Source organism: Asterias amurensis, chromosome 1 (genome assembly GCF_032118995.1).
Source record: "Asterias amurensis chromosome 1, ASM3211899v1".
NCBI lineage: Eukaryota > Metazoa > Echinodermata > Asteroidea > Forcipulatida > Asteriidae > Asterias > Asterias amurensis.
The window spans coordinates 5,087,936-5,107,120 of record NC_092648.1 but is presented as its reverse complement, the minus strand read 5'-3'; the positions used below and the strand labels follow the sequence as shown (position 1 = coordinate 5,107,120).

The following is a 19,185-nucleotide window of genomic DNA, read 5'->3' as shown; positions in this document are numbered from 1 at the left end:
ATGAAATTTTGGATTTAAAAATGTACTCTATTAAGTAGAATGAGTTTACCAGTCAATCATTACCAGTCAAAATAATGTCCCATAATACTTAGCACTCTGCAGGCACTGGCGGTACGGCATTGTTCTTATTGCTTTGGTTTAAATCATCGGATATCAAATCTGTGAGTTGTATCATTTTTACTTTTGAGAACATACATTTACGATACAATCACCTTGATCATCATCATAATGCCTCCCATGGGTGTAATCTATTTCTAAAATACAATCTCATCCTAGAGCTCATTGGATCATTCAAATCATCTACAACTAACAAATGCAGCGCCATCTTTAAAAACCAAAAGACCGATTATAGCCAGCTCAGAGCAGGCTTAAGATTTAAGACTGGCTATAATTACAGACCGCGCTATTGCAATCGGTCTATAATTAAAGACTGTCTAAGCACGTCTCAAATTAGCCGGCTATAGCGCATAGACTGGTTTAAGACCGCTTGGTGCAATCCGCCCCTGGTCTTGATCTTGGAGGATTACAATATTTTGCTTTCCAATGTTTTATCCATTCTTTTTTTCTGTGGGATTTGTTTATGTACACATATTTTTGTATAATAAACCAGCTTTGAACAATAGGCATGAATAATGTTTTGGCGTGAACTGAATTATTTAATTAATGAGGCTTTTCACCCTATGATGTCAATACCAGATTGTGAAACTGTTTAGGTGTTGTTTAGGACCAACTTTGAAAATGTGGAGTTTTGTAGACAGTAGTGGAAAGAGCAGGGCCCAATTTCATAGAGCTGCTTAAAAGCAATGAAATTTGGCCCTGGATTGCAGGGTGGTATTGGAGATTGGAAGAAGGTTTCTAAAAAATAGTACTTCATTTTAATATATTTTTAAAAATAATTATCAGACGCCACCAAACACTTTATGATTGCCGCTTGAGTCATACAAGCCAAAATTAACTTGGGGAAATTATATCACAATTTATTGATGAGTTATTTATGCAATTTTCCTTTGTGGTTTAACTTGAGTAGCCTGCAGTAGAACTATCTCCCTTTAATCTTGTAACTGAGTTTTAAAGAGATTTGCTCGAATTGTTTTAAAATCAATATGTATGTGATGGGAATATAATAGGGATGAGCGAAGGTGAACATACTGTGGGAAGTTTAGTTGTTTTACAGGATGATAACAACAGAGGGCGCGCGTCATACTTAGTGGAGCGAGTAGAGCCTTTTCGAAACCACGGCTTTGAGTTTGGGCTTCGGCGGGATGCGGGCGGTTCAGTCAACAACGTACGCTTTGATGATGTTGCAGGCAGAGGGGGGTGCATGCTGGAGGTAAAGCCGTCGTTTCGAAAAGGGACATGAGCTGTCTGCTGGTACATGGTATGGTGGGCCGCAGGAGTGTGTGGTGGGTGGGGAAAAACCCAACTTTTAATGGCAGGTCTTTGTGTTGGACTGTCCTGCATGCAGCTTCTACAGGGCGTTCAAGGCAAAAGTGAAACAGTAGAACTGAAGTTGATTAAACAGCAGCAACGAGTTGAGCTGTAAAGGTAAATGGGAAACTTTCTGAAGGGCTGGCTGGAAGTTAGCTCCACTTGTGGGACTTGTGTGGCCAAGAAATAGGATTCAGCTATCCTTGTTGTTGGCCACCACACCATGGAGGAAGAAATATTCCTTCCTCCATGCACAAGTGCAAGTGGGGCTAGCTGGAAGTGGAAGACGACCCAAACCGGATAACTTTCCGTATGTGGCGCCACCACTTTTTCACTCATTTTTACAAAAAGGGATATCTCATTGAGGTAAATTAGATACTATATCCTCTGCTTACCAGTTATCACGCTATTATGCCTTTTTCTTTGAATTGGGAAAAAAATAATGATGCAATATATCAACCGATGCCCTAATTATCTTCATTTATTAATACGAAGTATGCAAACATATATTAAAACTTGATGGACATTGAAATGTTCACACCACACGCCGATCTTGGATGACTTCAACTGGCCCCGTTTGTTTTGAGTTTTTCCTATTTTCACGGCAAACAAGAAAGTATGGTTTCCCGGTGAAGCCGTATGGAAGAAACATCTGCAGTGACTACAAGTGTTCTTTGAGACTCTGTGTATGACTGTATAGCCAGCAGTTGCCTTCATTTTATTCAAAATATTTTTTTATTAAATTTTTAAAATTACCATGGTAACTTGCAAAATTTTTTTAAAAATAAAACAAAAATAAAAAGTGTGAATAATTACTGGCTTCAAAGTCTGATTTCTATTTATTTTTTTTTCTACTTTTTTTCTTAATATTTATAATAAAGCGTATTAATAAACAGTGATAATTGAATCAACAAGCTGATGTTTAAATTTTAATATAAATATTTATAGTATTGATTTGAGGGTTACAAAATAAAAATCTCAAAAAATATTAGAAAATGATATAAGGCACATGGCTTCTTTAAGCCTCGGTATTTTTCTTTAAGAATGCTCAGCAAAACATTCAGTCACATGATTTTGATCATCATGAATTGTGAATTGAAATAGCGTTTGATGAAACTTTTTCGGTGGGCAAATATTTTTTTATGGCCTCAACATTATGACATATTTTTGTACCTTGTAGAAATGCCTAAAATACCAACTTTTTTGCATTTACAAGTGCAAATGACCAGTGGAGCCTTACGTGTTTCTAAGTTTTGGTCAAAGAAGAGGAGACTCTTTGCTTGGCAAATAAAACCACACAATTTTTATCTAGGGACTGTTTACATCGCGCACAGAGAGGTAAAAGATTTGCCACGATATTAGGGACACCTCGAAAACAGGACCTCCTACGATACTATTTTATTTCGAATGAAAAAGTGGTGGCGCCATACGGAAACTTTTCCCAAAATACTTCTAGCTAGAAATCTTTTATTATTTTAGTGGAGAAATTGCCTCTCTCTCAAAAACTACGTTATTTCAGAGGGAGTCGTTTCCCACAAGGTTTTATACTATCAACAGCTCTCCAATGCTTCCCAGATCGAAATTCCAGTTGAACCTAGTTAAACTGGGTTTAACTGGAACTAGTTGAAACCAGTTGATAAACTAGTTAAACAAGTTAAAACCAGTTGGTTTAATATGAAAAATGGACAGAAACCAACTGGTTTATACACAGTTAAACCATGGTTAAACCTATTCCAAACCAGTTGGTTAATATGGAAAATGGACGAGTTTGATCACTATCCAGTTGAACCAGTTGCCCCAGTTAACTAGGTTCAACTGGAATTATGACCTGGGTTGTACCAAGTCAGTTATAAATTAAAATTTGTTATTAGTAATATCCACACATGTACCTTCCCTTTATTGGTTAAGAGTTAACCAGTTGATGTCTTAACAAGTTGACTTTGGTGTGAGTTGATCTGGGTACTAGTTGATCTGGGTATGAGTTCACCCTGGTACAAATTGTCCTAGGTAGTTTGGGTAGCCTACGTGATGCTCAGATAGCTCCCCCTCGCTGCAAGCTCGGAACTTAGGGGTTATTTTTGATTCATCAATGACACTTCAACCACACAGCAACAACATCTTTCGTCTCATCATACCACATCAGGAATATTGGTAAGATTCGTAAGTACTTGGACAAAAGTGCCACTGAAAAGGTCATTCATGCATTTGTTACTTCTCGCCTTGACAATGACAATGCTCTTCTCTACAGTCTTCCTAACAACCAGATTTCCCGTCTTCAACGCCTCCAAAATACTGCTGCCCGCATTGTGACACTGTCTAAGAAATCCTGTTCCATCACCCCCATTCTGAAACAACTACACTGGCTCTCTATCTCTCAACGAAGCATCTTCAAGCTGATGCTCATTGTCCACAAAGCACTTAATGACAAGACTCCATCAAGAAATCTTCAAACAAGTTCAATGCTTCTTCTCATTGAACCCAAGTCTCAACACTCATGGGGAGACGGGTCTTTTTCTTCAGCTGCGCCACGCATCTGGAACTCTCTACCACTTAATCTTAGAACTTGTCTTTGTACCACAACATTCAAATCTCTTCTCAAAACTTATCTTATGTCACAGGTTTTCAAGGACTAATTTTTGTTGTGTCTGTTTTTTTTTTTTTTTTTTTTTTTTGGGGGGGGGGGGGTTTACTGCGCCTTGAACACCCAGCAGGGTAGATAAGTGCGCATTACAAGTCTTATTATTATTTATTAAATTGACTTGGGTACAAGTTGACCTGGGTTTGTGTTGACTTTAGGTAGGAGTTGACCTGTTTCCCACACCAATGACATACCATTGCTCCTTTTGTTTTTAGATTAACTGACCATGGCAAGGCTAAAAAGTTTTGATGATATGCCGGATCTAGAACCAGTTCATCCACGTTTCAAAGTCTTCAAGAAAGATGGGAATAGCAACCTGTTTCTACCCAAAGAGAAAAACAAAGACGTTGTGGAGGAGAAAGATTCAACTTCAGTTAGAAGATACAACTGTATATCTCAAAGTCCGGGCACAAACAATCATGAAGGGGCTGGCGTCCCAGGAAGGGATCGCAACTTCAGCGATGAGAGTTGCCATGGAAACTCATCAATGCTTTCCCAGTCACCTCCTCAGAAGGACAAGATGGTGGACAGTGGTCGAAGAAGCGAGAAGGAGAAAGCTGAAGTAGTATCGCTTAATCAGTGAGTTGAAATGCACAAAATAGTGACAACAAAAGACGGTGAACACTTTTAATTGCTTGTTTTAGAATTGGGAATCATAACAGCAGTGTTGTCTAGCCATGGTAGGCGATGCTGGGCATGCCTGCCTGCCTAGGACTCACAATTTTTGCCCAGTCCTCTGAGCAAAATACATTGCGCCGCACCGATTTCCCCTTGAATAAATCAAGATATTGTCCACTGTGCATTGATCTGAGACACAGCTATGATATGGAGTATCAAATGTCACAGAGAAAGAACACAGTCAAAATTCAACTTATTCATAATTACGTGGCCCCATAACACAAAGAGTTTTAAAACCTGGCATCATGTCTGAAGCTTTCACTCCAGCAATAATGGCCCCTTAACTAAACATGGATAATTTTGTTGATCCCCTTTCCTATGGTGGACTTCGAAAACTCTGGATTTATAGCCCGACCCCTAAAATTGGTCTAGCAGTATTACAACCCTGTCTGTGACTATTTGTTCAGAGCAATCATTCCAGTACAATACCTATAAAATAAAAAATAAAACAGACACAGCCAAATACTTAGCATTTTGTACAATTGCACAAATCCAGGCCCAGAAGAACCACAACATCTGAGAAAAATGAGCGGGAGTCTGGAATTCCGACTTTAGGAGCCCTAGGAAGAAAGCTAGCTGCAGAAGGAATAGAGCTTGACAATCTAACATGGGTCAAATTCTACACTGATGCAATTCCTCCACCAGTGTTGCAGGTTGCGGCAAACATGTTCTTGACGGATTGTCGGCCATCCAAACTAAAAAGGTGATAGTTTGTAAATTTTAATGGCACTGGACAATATTGGTAATTACTCAAAATTACTTGAGAACAAGGAATGGAGATCTGTTAATAGTATATAACATTGTGAGAAACGGCTCCCTCTGAAGTAACGTAGTTTTTGAGAAAGACGTATTTTCTCACTCAAATAATAAAAGACTTTGGGCCTAAAATCTGTTATTAAAGGCAGAGGACACTATTGGTAATTACTCAAAATAATGATTAGCATTAAACCTTTCTTGGTAACGAGTAATAGGAGAGGTTGATAGTATAAAACATTGTGAGAGACTGCTCCCTCTGAAGAAAGAATTAATTTTCCACGAATTTGATTACAAGACCTCAGATTTAGAATTTGAGGTCTCGAAATCAAGCATATTAAAGCACACAACTTCGTGTGACAAGGGTGATTTTTCTTTTATTATTATCTAGCAACTTCAACGACCAATATTGTGCTCAAATTTTCACAGGTTTGTTATTTTATGCAACTGTGAAGGCTAGTCTTTGACAAATACCAATAGTGTCCAGTGTCTTTAAATAAGGGAGTCAATGTGTGGTGAAGAGGTTTTCAACTAGTGGTTTAATCCCAACGAGGCCTGGTTCTTGATAAATTTACCTAGACGAAGTCGAGGTCAATTATCAAGAGCCAGGCCTCGGCGGGTTTAAACCACTAGTTGAAAACCGATTCAACACACTTTGATTCCCATTCATAAATACCTTTTCGGTCAAAAACATCGACACTTGTTGGTCAAAAAGAAAAATAAATGCAACCATTATAATTGTTCAATGATTTCTTTCAACACAACACCCCTCCAGCTATAAAATGGTAAAGCCCTCCGCCGCCCTCGGGTAAACAACTCCTTATTTATGGTAATAACTATTTTGAGTAATTACCAATAGTGTCCACTGCCTTTAAGGAATGAATTAAATGGCCCAGTAACCAGGGGTACTAAAATTGGAAGTGCTATGAGACGCCCTTTATGTGTATAAAGTGCTACATAAATACTCTTCCATCTTAAAATCAGATCAACTTTCAAGCTTTGAAGCACTTAATCGAAGCAAAACAACAGGGACCAGCTATGTGTTTGTTCACAAATGCCTAGTCATCATTTTGTTGTGCCCAAACACTAATATAGAGTATTTTGGAATCTATTTGTACAGATCTGATGGATTATCTTGGATCTTTGTTCGTGCTCCTCGTGGAGATTTTGAGCTGTCTTCCTCTTCAGAGGAGGAGGAGGAGGATGACGATGAGGATGAAGATGATGTTCAAGGGGATAATGATGGGGAGGAGGAGGAGGAGGAAGAGGAGGAGGGGGAGGAAGAGGAGGAGGGGGAGGAAGAGGAGGAGGATGAGGAAGAGGAGGAGGGTAGTAAGAGACGGAAGAGAACGGATGTACCCGGCCTCAAAGATGCATGGGAAAAACTCAACGAATCAGGGGAAGAGATCAACTTCCAGAAAATACAGCAACTTGCTCTGGCTCATGGGTGAGTTTGTATAAATTTGGAGGGCTTTTTATGAAACCTATGTTTGTATTGAATGGCAGTGGACACTATTGGTAATTACTCAAACTCATTGTTAGCATAAAAACCTTCTTGGTAACGAACAATGGAGAGCTGTTTATAGTATCAGACATTGTGAGAAACAGCTCCCTATGAATTTAAACAGTTGAGTTTTTGAGAAAGAAAGATTTTGAGACCTCAGCTGAGACCTCTGCGTTGCTTGCAGTTTGCTTGAAGGTCGACCTCGTTGGATATCGTATGCAGAAGCACTGTATAGTTTTTCGTATTCTACTCATGCTTGTGTGATAACGTTTAGTATAACTACCTGGTATTAATTATTAATATGATTTTGTGTTTATAGGACTTTATGTGGTAAGTGGATGATCTTTCGGAGACGAGGCATCCACGCCGACCTGTCCTGGGAAAGGATATTCCGTGCAACAATCATCGGTCGCCTCGGAAAATGTGCCAAAGTCAGCACGTGGGATGAGAATGAAGATACTCACGTCATCTGTGTGTACAACAAGAACTTCACTGACAAGGCCGAGGTAAGGGAGTTAGAAAACCGACTTCGAGCCATCGGGATCCGATGCAGCATGCATTACAAGCCGGATGTCTTTACGTATCTTGGGGTGTACAGAGGAAACGAGTGGGGCTTAAAACCAGTGATGTATTACAGTAACTTTGATCTGCGGAAAAACAGCTCCGTCATTGTCGCCAATTATGAGTGATTTCTCCGTTTTGAACCAGAATTCTTTTTTTTTTTTTGCCCTCAAACAAAAGAAATTCCGTTTTTTTTTACCCCCCAAACAAATTCATAAAAAAAATGAAGTTAAAACCATAGAATGTGGAGTAGGGCTTTTAAAACCAAAGATAAATGTTAATATTGGGCTTCACGTTCGCAAGTTTTCGAGCTCAGAGTTCATGGGCGGATTGCACCAAGCGGTCTTAAACCAGTCTATGCGTTATAGCCGGCTAACTTGAGACGCGTTTAGACAGTCTTTAATAAAAGACCGATTGCAATAGCGCGGTCTATAATTATAGCCCGTCTTAAATCTTAAGCCTGCTCTGAGCTGGCTTTAATCGGTCTTTGTTTTGGTTTTTAAAGATGGCGCTACATTTGTTTATTTGATGATTTGATACAAAGAGCTCTACATTGAGATTGTATTTTAGAAATAGATTACAGTTAGAGGCATAATGGTGGTGATACTTTGTATCAGAAATGTACGTTCCCAAGAGTAAAAATGATACAACTCACAGACTGGATCCCCGATGGTTCAAACCAAAGCAATAAGAACAATGCCGTACCGCCAGTGCTGCAGATGTGCTAAATATTATGGGACATTTGTTCGTATTTCATTACTTTTGGCTGACTTATCTAAGACCGGCTTATTGCAACAGGCTTAATGACTGACTGAGCTAAGACCGTCGAAGGCAGATAGCCGGCTATAACTGACTGGTCTAAGACTGCTGACTAAGACTGTTTTATAGCAATCCGCCCCAGGCTTTTTTCTCAACAGCCTATCACATCCCTGGTGTATAGGAACGATGGTTAACAAATAAGTGGGAGGGGCGGAGGATCTGGACAGGGGAGTGTTTTGCGCTGATGAGCTTACCCAGAAAAACCCTGGGTCCTTGGGTCGAATTCTCAAAGATAGTATAACTAACAACTAGTCCTATGAGTTATTACAAACTTAAGCTAGTCCTAAGTAGACTTGTCTTAAAGACATTGGACACCTTTGGTAATTGTCAAAGACCAGATTCTCACTTGGCGTATCGCAACATATTCATAAAATAACAAACCTGTGGAAATTTGGACTAAATTGGTCGTCGAAGTTGCGAGAGAATAATGGAAGAAAAAACACCCTTGTCGCCCAAGTGCTTTCAGATGCCTTGAATTCGAGACCTCAACTGAGGTTTCAAATTCAATTCAAATATATTAGTGAGAAATTACTTCAAATAAAAAAGAAGAAGAAAAAAGGGTATTATTGGGTTCCTTGATGGGTGAAGGTCCCCAGTGTGTACAAAACTAATTGGAGCTGTTGCCACGAAGTCAGGGTACAAACAAAATAGGGACAATAGGAGGTCTTCATTTGCAGTTGGTGCTAACACATGCCAACTTATGGTACATGTATTACTTTTATACAATGTGGAATATTTAGATTCAATGCAATACACTGCCAGAGTTCTCCTCGTGCACGAGCTATATATCGGGGCAATATGCGCAAATTGCATGTTAGTATGCGCAAATTTGGGCTGATACACAAAGCAAATATTAAAAGTTAAACGAATCGTTTGTTACTAACTTCACAAGAATCTTTAAGAGCAACGCAGCAACATTCGGCCAAACTTCAATTTTTTGTTCAGATGCCCCACAGTTTTTTGAAGAATGCTGCGTTTTAATTTTAGAGATTTTAATCTCAGAGTTTTCCTCATAGATTTCAATTTATTGTATATTTTATTTTATCATCTACCCTACTGATTTTTATATATTATAGCTTCATACATACAAGTTTATTTGGAGTGGATAAACTATAAATCTAACACACCCATTTTGTATTCGGGAAAGAACTGAGTATACAGTGCTAACACACATTGGTGTATGGGTAAAACCCAAAATTAATCTTTAAAATAAATCCGCAATTCTCGATATCGAGAATTGATAATTGTTTTAATATTTCCTCAAAAAGTAAAGCATTTCATGGAAAAATATTTCAAGAGAAGTCTTTAACCATTACCTTCTGTAAACCCTGTACTTATTTGTAAATCTGTGAACTAAAAAAAAAAATTCTGTTCCGAGAGTGTCCAATGGTTTTAAGGACAAAGCAAGTCGGGTAAAGCATCTTGCAACAGGGCCAACCTCTTCTCTTTACTATAAGTGTACTATAAGTGTCAAGGTTATTTAACGTGCATAACACAACACACTCTGCTGATCAGAAACACCAGAGGTTGAGCTGGTGTTCTTATCCGCCCAGCTGCATTGACACGCCACTATCCAGAAAAAGGAAATTTTGAATGTAGAAAAATCTCTACGTTAATTGATTTGAAGCAAAGTTTTCATTGATGCTGTTGTGCTATAAGCTGCACATCTCGATTTAATAACTTTGTGAAGATTTTTGCTATTTACGATCATGTTTTACTCAACTAAGTACTAACACTATTTCAACCACTTACCACTAAATTTCACTGATAACATCACAACCATGTCACACGTGGCAATTAACAGGCAACGGCCAGTTCCTTGCAATCTCCGACTAAAACATATTTTTATTCACACATCAGTTTCTCATTATTTTCGTTGGGACAGTGACTTAACAGCTGAAAGAATGTCTCTTGTGCTTCTGAGTGTACGGGGACCGATTTCTTGGCTCTGCCTACCGTGGGCAAAGAATCAGCGCTTTCGGAAGCAGGGAATTTTGCGCTTACGTCAAGCGTATTTCACCGGTTAGCAGGTAAATTTGTGGCTTGTTGGCGTGCGTACTCCACGTTACTAGGAATTCAACCCTTACACAGCTTGTTCAGAAGTTTAGCGTTTGCCATGCAAGCGGAGAATGGTAATCGTAAGCGCAGAATCCAGTGGTTAATGGAGCCATGAAATTGGGTTCAGTGCAGTTGGTTGCCTTCAAGTTGCCTGAAAATTGCCCTGTGTGACAATAAGGCCTTTAAAGACACTGAACACTAATGGTAATTGTGAAAAACCAGTCGCTCAATTGGTCGTCGAAGTTGCGATATAATAATGAAAGAAAAAACACCCTTCTTGTCACACGAAGTTGTGTGCTTTCAGATGCTTGATTTTGAGACCTCAAAATCTAATTCCGAGGTCTCAAAGTTTAAATTTGTGGAAAAGTACTTCTTTCTCAAAAACTAAGTTACTTCAGAGGGAGCCGTTTCTCACAATGTTTTATTCTATCAACAGCTCCCCATTACTTGTTACCAAGTAAGGTTTTATGCCAATAATTATTTTGAGTAATTACTAAACCACTGTCTTTAAACTATGCTGTATGGTTTTAAAAAATCGGACATTTTGTGTTTTTGCACATTTTTTATAGTAATTGTCAATGTGACAAATAGAAATTAAAAGAGAAAATTTATAATTTATTTGATTTATTCATTAAAAAATTTATTTTACTTATGACATTTAATTTGTGCCTCTTGGTCTCTTTGCTTTAAATGACTTAAATAAAGTAATTTCAAATTTTATGTATCACGTTACTAATTGCAAATAAATGCTGATTTGAAAGTGTTCAAAATGCCTCAAAATTAACCTCTTTTCTTTTCAGTTACTAAGCATTTACACATCCATGTATATCACACACATTCATCCCTTTCTAAAATTTCTAACATCCTAACTCCACCCACTAACCTACCAACTTAAAGGCACTGGACACTTTTGTTATTTTGTCAAAGACCAGTATTCTCACATGGTGTATCCCACCACGTGCATAAAATAACAAATCTGTGATAGTTGGGACTCAATTAGTCATTGAAGTTGCAAGAGAATAATGAATGAAATGATCCATGTGGAAGCTGACAGAGACTTGCTACGACTGCATAGCCTGCTAGCTTGGTTTTGTGGTGAGACATTCCCTTCAGCAGGGCAAAGGTTGTTGACTTTTTACTTTTTATTTTCAACTTACAATGCTTTTAAAATACACATCAGTGTAAACTGGCACACAAAAACAAATTAATGTTTTGTTATGTTGAAATCTGAAACTTACTTTCTGTTTGCATATCAAGTAATTTACAGAAACTGATGACTAAATTTTGAGTTGAACAAACAAAAATTGACTAGAGCCGGAATCGATTCTGTGACACCCAAGTTTACATGCCGGTGCTGCACTCTTTTTGTTGATGTGAAATACCAAGACCATTTAAACAGAAAAAAAAATATTTTCTCAAAAAATACAGCAATCTTTATTGTGATTTGTCAATTTGAAATAAGCACAAAAGTGTATGAATGTGCTTGTCTCTCCACCGGTCTGGCCGCTCAAGCCTTTGCTCAGCATCTGACACTACTCGACTCATGGAACCTAACTCTGTCAAGCTTCTCAAGTCTGCTTCAAGTCACACCTTCTCTCATTTTGCTCCCCATACCTGGAATGCACTCACTTGTGGACAAGTCGTTAAATGTCTGTCGTGGTGAAAGCATTGTGACTCTCTCTCCCCTGCACGATTCCGAATCTCCCTGCAATTCCTGTGACACTGGAAGTATTCTCGAGAGACTGCTGCCCCCTGCGAGACTACTGCTCCCACGACTACAGTCCCATGATAGTCCACAACCAGCAGCTTTGGACGAGAGCAGCGATCTAGCGAGAGCAGTATTCGAACCCGGGAAACCTGATTCATTATGCCACCACCACGTCTTGATTCTCTCACTGTGGCAGATCATTAACGCCTTGCTCCAACCCAGCCTTGCCCCAACCAGTATTGCGGCAGATCATTAGCGGCTTGCCCCAACCCAGCCTTACCCCAACCAGTTTTGTAATTAACGTACCATCCACATCACTGATGTGCACAGAAAACAGTCAGGTTGTACTCCCCAGGTCCATTCCAAAAGGCTACATTCTGCGATTCATTGCTCAGTTCCAGACCCAGAAACAACCCTAACGCAGAGAAGAGTAGAGTAGCCCTCAACCCTTTAGCGAAGAGATTGATATCCCCCATATGTGTCATGATGTGAGACCAGAAGACGGAGTAACAGTGGCGTTGATGTCTCACCATCATATACCTGAACTCCCTCCACACATAGTCAATATTCAACCCACCTACAGCCAGTGAAGGCAGAACAAAGAACATGATTTTCTGCGACCAGATGAGCACGTTGAGTAAAGGAAGTCCGACATTGTCACTGTCGTGGCTGACGTCGCAATATGTGAAGATGACATAGTTCCAAGTGAGGTGAGCTGTGATGCCCCACGTCGCTACAGCCATTGTGAACGCCATCCAGATCCCGACGAAATCCCGCATCGCGTGAAATCGCCGGTAGACTGCCGATAAATGGTCCCTACACAAGTCGATGGAAAGCATTCCCTTTGGTGCCTTACTCGCCACAAAGTGTGCCACCACGCGGAACTCGCTCTGGAAGGACTTGCGTTCGATGTAAATGAGAAAGCAAAAGGAACCATACATGATGTAGGAGACAAGGGCACACCAGAGGCTTATATTAGCATGAGCATCCCCATTCGGGCGATAGACATAGTCATAGATGATTCTCAACACGCCGTTACCTGTCGGCCAGATCAGAAACAGTCCACAGGTCACACATGAGAGGACACAATTCCCTCTGAGGTATTGAATTCTTTCTAAGATGTAGTTCGTTTGTAGAGCAGCCCATATACCACTGGAGTTTGACCCCGTCTGAAGGAAGGTCATGAGTTCCGATAGTAGACCAAATATTGGAACCACAAAGACCTGGAAGAGATAGGTGAAGTATGACACTAGAAGTAGTGTGCTTGCACGTTTACCCCAGCCAAACTTACAGTAGATGACAAAGTCATACAGCATTAATCCAGACATGCCGACCAGATAAAGGAGCATCAACAATCGCACAAGGTAGAACTTGGTCTTTGCCGCTGGAAATGAAGACAGTGAAAGGAATAGTTCAGGATGGAAACAGTCAGTTTGTGGGGTCCAGGGGTCGGTTTCACAAAGATGGTCCTAACTTAGGACTAATCCTAAGAGTTTAGTTAGGACAAGTAACTCGTCCTAACTGGAGATAAGACTAGTCTAACTCTTTGTGAAATCCACCCCAGGGGTGCCCAATCAAATGCTGGGGTGGATTTCACAAAGAGTTAAGACTAGTCTTATCTCTAACTCGTCCTTAGGACTAGACTTAAGCTTTTAGTATCTCCTAGAGACTAGTTAGGACTGTTCCTAAATCCACCCGTGGAAAGTGGGGAACATAGAAGAAGTTATTTAAACCGTAAACACCAAGAATTGTACACCGAGTTTAACTGTGGAAAATCTTGAATGTATCATTTCAAAATAACACCAGACATTGAGTCAGACTACTAGATTGGCAGCATATTGCGCCACAGCACCTTGTAAACCATTACAAGGTGTTATGTAAAAGGTCTCATAACTCAAACGTAGTCCCACATACCTTGCAGGAAAAACTTGTTGAAGTATTTTGAGTGTCACTAAGTGCCGTCACTGAGTGACGGATATGAGCGCTATATAAGAAGCCACTATTTCTATTATAATTGTTAGTAGTGGCATCATCTACAGTATATTCAAGCAAATAGTCTTTTTTTGATTAACTTTTTGGGGGGATAAAATAGGTGAAACAAAATAAAGGTGACAAACCTGATGACTCATGGCTAAGCTCGTTTCCAAATTCATCTCTGCATATGTTGCAGTGCATGTGATCCAAGCCTAACTCGTCATCGGTTTCATCAGTTGTTGTACTACAGCTCGACACCCGATGGAGAGTTTCTGTCGCTCCGTAGTTGTTGTTCGTGGCACTTGATGGGTAGCCAATAAGTTCAGTGGTGGAGTTTGTCCTAGATCGACCAGCCTGGAAGTGTGCTGCTTCCTGGGGGCATAATGGCCATTCTTGACTACTTGCCCTCCGTTTTCTGGTGGCATCCCTCCTGGGTCGCCATAAACCCAAAATGCAGAGGGTTATGACAAGTGAGCGTGGCCAGGGCTGAATCTTCCTTGGGTACCAGTCTTCACCCTCCTTATCAGCCAATTGACTTGAGGGTACCGGTGAAGTATCCGTGTTTTCAGATGAATGTACTCCAAACATTACCTCTGCCATGATTATATTTAGGATAAAGATGGTCGTGTGCTTGTATCGAAAAAGTTGATCGGTTACGAAAATGGAATTTTGTGATAATTAGGTGACGTTTGTGATTAACACGAAAATCTCTTTTGAGTAATGTTGGTTCTGAAAAGAGCTGTTGGTTGACCACATCAACGTTTCGATCAGTATGCTCTGATTGTCTTCAGGAGATGTTTTGAAAAATTCTCTTTTGAGTGGTGTTGATTCTGAAAAGAGCCAATGGTTGACAACTCAATGTTTCGATCAGTGTGCTATGATGGTCTTCAGGAGATGTTTTGAGAAAATCTCTTTTGAGTAGTGTTGATTCTGAAAAGAGCTGTTGGTTGACAACTCAATGTTTCGTCCAGTAGGCTCAGATTGTCTTCAGGAGAAATGTTGTAGTAAATAGATCGGGATTTCAACCCAGCTCAGTAACTACAGCTTCGCACAGTGCTAATGAAAGTAATACTATTCTCATTCTTTGCTATATACTTAAAAGCCGTTTTCTGAAAAGAACATTGTCATGGCAGACAGAAACTCTGAGGGAATTGAAAGTGAAATATGAGTTAAAAGCAAGAGGATGTGACTTGCAACTAAGTGAAAGAAAACAGGATCCCGCTGTTCTGTAAACAGTGGAATTTGAAAATGCATAGTTTGCTCCAAATATTTGGTCACGCAATCTTGTTGTTGCATTAAACATAGGCATGATACAGTGTATTTGAGGAGAAAAGTACAAATTTCACTTTGTATTTATTAGTGCTGACCTACTTAACACTACCTGTATAGGCTTGAATAGGCTTTAGGCAAGTTAAAATACAAACATGTGACCTGGGTTAGTGATGTTGGAAGTGCTTTGAGACGCCCTTCAGTAATTGACAGCTATATATAAACACATCAACAAAAGTAAGTCCCCCCCTAAACAATTTGTCATAACATCGTAAAAGGTAACACATTTTACCAATACAACTGATTAAGAAATAATTCTATGACATGTTTCCTAAGTGGTGTATGAAAATGAAAGATGTCCATGAATTCATGGCTGAATGAGCTCAAATGGAAGACAAAAACTGCCATTCTCAAAAGTCACAAAGATTGCGTTGTGTTGTTCACCGATCGCGATGAGACGAGAAGTTGCCTGCGTCACATTGACGGTCGGAGACGGGTAGCATTTTTGAGATGGAGCAAGTACCACCCATGCCTAATAGAAATACACAATCTGAGAATGGGTGTCGAGTTGGAGAGCAACATGCAGAGTGCTGTGTTCAACCAGTTACAGCCTACGGTGGTGGGAGTGTCATGGTGTGGGGTGGTATAAGCCTTACCAGGAAAACAGGTTCAGGGTAGCTACTGCTTTGCTGGCTGGTGAAGGCATCGAGCGAATGGTGTGGCCGGCAAGTTCCCCCAACCTCAATCCCATCCCTGTGGGACCAGCTGAAGCGATCTGCATATTCCCACATCAACGCCAACAGCAACCTGGCTCACCTGTCCCATCTTCTGCAAGTTCAGTGGAATGCCATCCCACAGTGGCAGCATGTCACCAGACCGACCAACACCATGACGGTGCCAGGCGGTCATTGGCAGGCGTGGTGGATACAGGCGTTACTGACCTGTATATTTGATAAACCTTTGTGACTTTTGAGAAGAGCAGTTTTTGTCTTCCATTTGAGCTCATTCAGCCATGAATTCATGGACATCTTTCATTTTCACACAACACTTAGGAAACATGTCAAAGAATTACTTCTTAATTAGTTGTATTGGTAAAATGTTTTACCTTACGATGTTATGGCGAATTGTTTAGGGGGAGACTTACTTTTGTTGATGTGTTTATATATATCTATATAAATTTTTTAAAAGTTATAAGCACTACTACTACATCTTTTTATGATATAGAAACCGTTTCCCCACTGTCTAAACAAATGATATAAAGTACATAGGCTTACCTAGAATAAGGTTTCACTTTTTTAGATTTCTATTAAAGGGAGTGTATTTGTTTGGTTATCACTCTTATAATTAACGGCCAATGAAAACTTTTGGTTAGAAGCCTATTGCAGCTTTTGGAAGTATAAAGCATTTTACAAAAATATTTGGTTAATGTCAAAATGTGTTATTTTCTTTGTCCCCAAAATTTGAATCTGCGAAGCATTACTGCAGTAACACTTCTCAGATTGTGTATTTCTATTAGGCATGGGTGGTACTTGCTCCATCTCAAAAATGCTACCACCTTTTGAAATGAGCTTTTGACAAGTTAAGTTTCTTGTATAAATTTGTATTTATATAGGATTAAAACAATTGAACAGTTCCACAAAACGCTAGGTGTTTTTTTGCCTTTGAAGGCACTGGGGCCGAATAAGCAATAAAATTCACCGCAAGACAGATTTTCAGTATCACCATAGAGATTTGTATTGTGACATCACACTTTACTTAGCGACTACGATTGATTTGAAGTTACGATCAATTTGAGACCTTTGTGAAATCGGCCCCTGGACACCTTTGGTCCTTGTCAAAGACAAGTATTCTCACTTGGTGTATCCCAACAAAAGGGATGAAAAAATCTTTAAAATCTGACTCAAAAAAAAAAAAAATGCCATTGTTGCACAAATTGGTGTTTTCAGATGCATAATAAAAGACTTCAAGCCTGTCCTATTTTTTTCTATGAGTGAGAAAAATTACCTCTTTCTCAAAACTTTGTTATTTCAGAGGGAGCCGTTTCTCACAATGTTTTACACTATCAACAGCTCTTCATTGCTTGTAACCGAGTAAGTTTTTATACTTCAAATTATTTTGAGTAATTACCAACAGTGTCCAGTGCCTTTAAGTGTTACAAACTATGAGTGTTGTAACAACCTTGAAAACTGTTTTAATTTCTGTATTAATAGCTTAATGAGTTCCTTTTGTAATATTGCAAACTTGGGTTTTCCCACAGGTAAGGCAGTGTTTGCTAATTATGAGGCAATTGAAGAAAGTGAAAGGACTTAAAAACATCTACTTGTCAGGTAGATTTTTGTTTTTTTGAGAATTGTCTGGCTTTAAATTTTACCAGGGTGTCGTGGCCGAGCGGATAAGAGCACAGAATTCAAGCTCCGGTGATTCTGTTCAGCAGAATCCCGGTCGTGACACTTGTGTCCCTGAGCAAGACACTTAACTATAATTGCTTCTCTCCACCCAGGGGTAAATGTGCCATTATACACTTTCGGTAAACAGTATTGTCCAAGTCCCACACTTCGTGCATCACAACTTATATATAAAATAACAATCCTGTGGAAATTTAGGCTCAATCGGACATCGGAGTTGGGAGAAAATAACGGGAAAACCCACTCCTGTTTTCGCGCCTTTTGCCGTGTCATGACATGTGTTTATAAAAAATCCGTAATTCTCGCTAACAAGAATTTATATTGTTTTACTGTTTTCTCAATAGTAAAGCATTTCATGGAATAATAGGGAAGTCTTTCACCATTACCTCCTGTAAACCCTGTAAATTATTTGTACATCTGTGAATTTTTTTTTCTTTCTCTGTACCGAAAGGGTCCAATGGCTTTAAGGCCCAGTGACCAGGGGTAATAATGTTGGAGCACCATTAGCGTCACTACGTGATGGACCTGAGCACAATATAAGAAGCCATTATTATTAGTATTATTACTACTGCGAAACAGATTTTCGGAATTCAGGAGACTTCTCAGTTCTGAAATGAACTTTCCAGCTTTTTAAATAAATACTACCTGCGCGGAAGGTAGAAACCAGGACTACTTCTTTGGCTTTCAAGTGGATGGTTATTAACTTCACTACCGTGGAGTGAGTTCTTAACTGGTCCCAATGTTTTGACTAGCTTGCTCTAGTCATCGTCAGAAGACAGTACTCAATGATATTTTCAAAAGAACAAATACATTGCAGTTTTTATCCAAAGAGATTGTTGGTTTAAAGACACTGGACACTATTGGTAATTGTCAAGAGACCAGTCTTCTCACTTGGTGTATTTCAACATATGCATAAAGTAACAAACCTGTGAAAATATGAGCTTGATTGGTCGTCGGAGTTGCAAGATAACTATGAAAGAAAAAAACACCCTTGTCACATGAGGTTGTGTGTGCTTTCAGATGCTTGGTTTCGAGACCTCAAATTCTAAATCTGACGTCTCAAAATCAAATTCGTGGAAAATTACTTCTTTCTTGAAAACTACGTTCCTTCAAAGGGAGCCGTTTCTCAGAATGTTTTATACTACCAACCTCTCCCCATTGCTTGTTACCAAGTAAGGTTTTGTGCTAATAATTACTTTGAGTAATTACCAATAGTGTTCACTGCCTTTAATTAATGGCACACTATTTTGTGTTGGATACGTGGCATGGTGTACCTCCCTCTTGATGTGTCTTCATGGAATCTCAGGACTTCTTTAGAATATTTTTTTTGGGGGGGGGGAGGGGAACAAAGAATCTACAGTTCCATAGTTTCGGAGGAGTAGTAAAACAA

General features: G+C 39.5%; 2 protein-coding genes across 3 annotated transcripts; one reads left to right on the top strand and one right to left on the bottom strand.

Moving 5' to 3' along the window:
- Nucleotides 1-1,375: 1,375 nt before the first annotated feature.
- Nucleotides 1,376-19,123, top strand: LOC139943519 (uncharacterized). 2 transcript variants are annotated; one of them, XM_071940336.1, is made up of 6 exons: nt 1,376-1,545; nt 4,282-4,645; nt 5,241-5,447; nt 6,618-6,944; nt 7,321-7,507; nt 17,422-19,123. In XM_071940336.1, the coding sequence occupies exons 2-6, from the start codon at nt 4,293-4,295 to the stop codon at nt 17,482-17,484; spliced, it is 1,137 nt and encodes a 378-aa protein (XP_071796437.1). In that variant the 5' UTR covers nt 1,376-1,545; nt 4,282-4,292; the 3' UTR covers nt 17,485-19,123. The 2 variants fall into 2 exon arrangements, with proteins under 2 accessions (XP_071796437.1, XP_071796436.1); XM_071940335.1 differs by lacking the exon at nt 17,422-19,123 and having other exon boundaries at nt 7,321-11,108.
- LOC139943506 (uncharacterized) lies at nt 11,695-15,600 on the bottom strand. Its single transcript, XM_071940334.1, has 2 exons — nt 14,265-15,600; nt 11,695-13,531 (listed from the first exon to the last, which is right to left on the bottom strand). Exons 1-2 carry the CDS (start codon nt 14,719-14,721, stop codon nt 12,462-12,464), a joined length of 1,527 nt encoding a protein of 508 aa, XP_071796435.1. The 5' UTR covers nt 14,722-15,600; the 3' UTR covers nt 11,695-12,461.
- Nucleotides 19,124-19,185: the final 62 nt, after the last annotated feature.

What these genes read in the sequence shown, in the direction of transcription:
- LOC139943506 (XM_071940334.1), bottom strand. Translation starts at nt 14,721, where the DNA reads ATGGCAGAGGTAATGTTTGGAGTACATTCATCTGAAAACACGGATACT. An exon ending in GCTTAGCCATGAGTCATCAG is followed by an intron (nt 13,532 to 14,264) that starts GTTTGTCACCTT and finishes CTTCATTTCCAG; the next exon opens with CGGCAAAGACCAAGTTCTAC.
- LOC139943519 (XM_071940335.1), top strand. Translation starts at nt 4,293, where the DNA reads ATGGCAAGGCTAAAAAGTTTTGATGATATGCCGGATCTAGAACCAGTT. An exon ending in CGGCCATCCAAACTAAAAAG is followed by an intron (nt 5,448 to 6,617) that starts GTGATAGTTTGT and finishes CTATTTGTACAG; the next exon opens with ATCTGATGGATTATCTTGGA. An exon ending in CAACTTGCTCTGGCTCATGG is followed by an intron (nt 6,945 to 7,320) that starts GTGAGTTTGTAT and finishes TTGTGTTTATAG; the next exon opens with GACTTTATGTGGTAAGTGGA.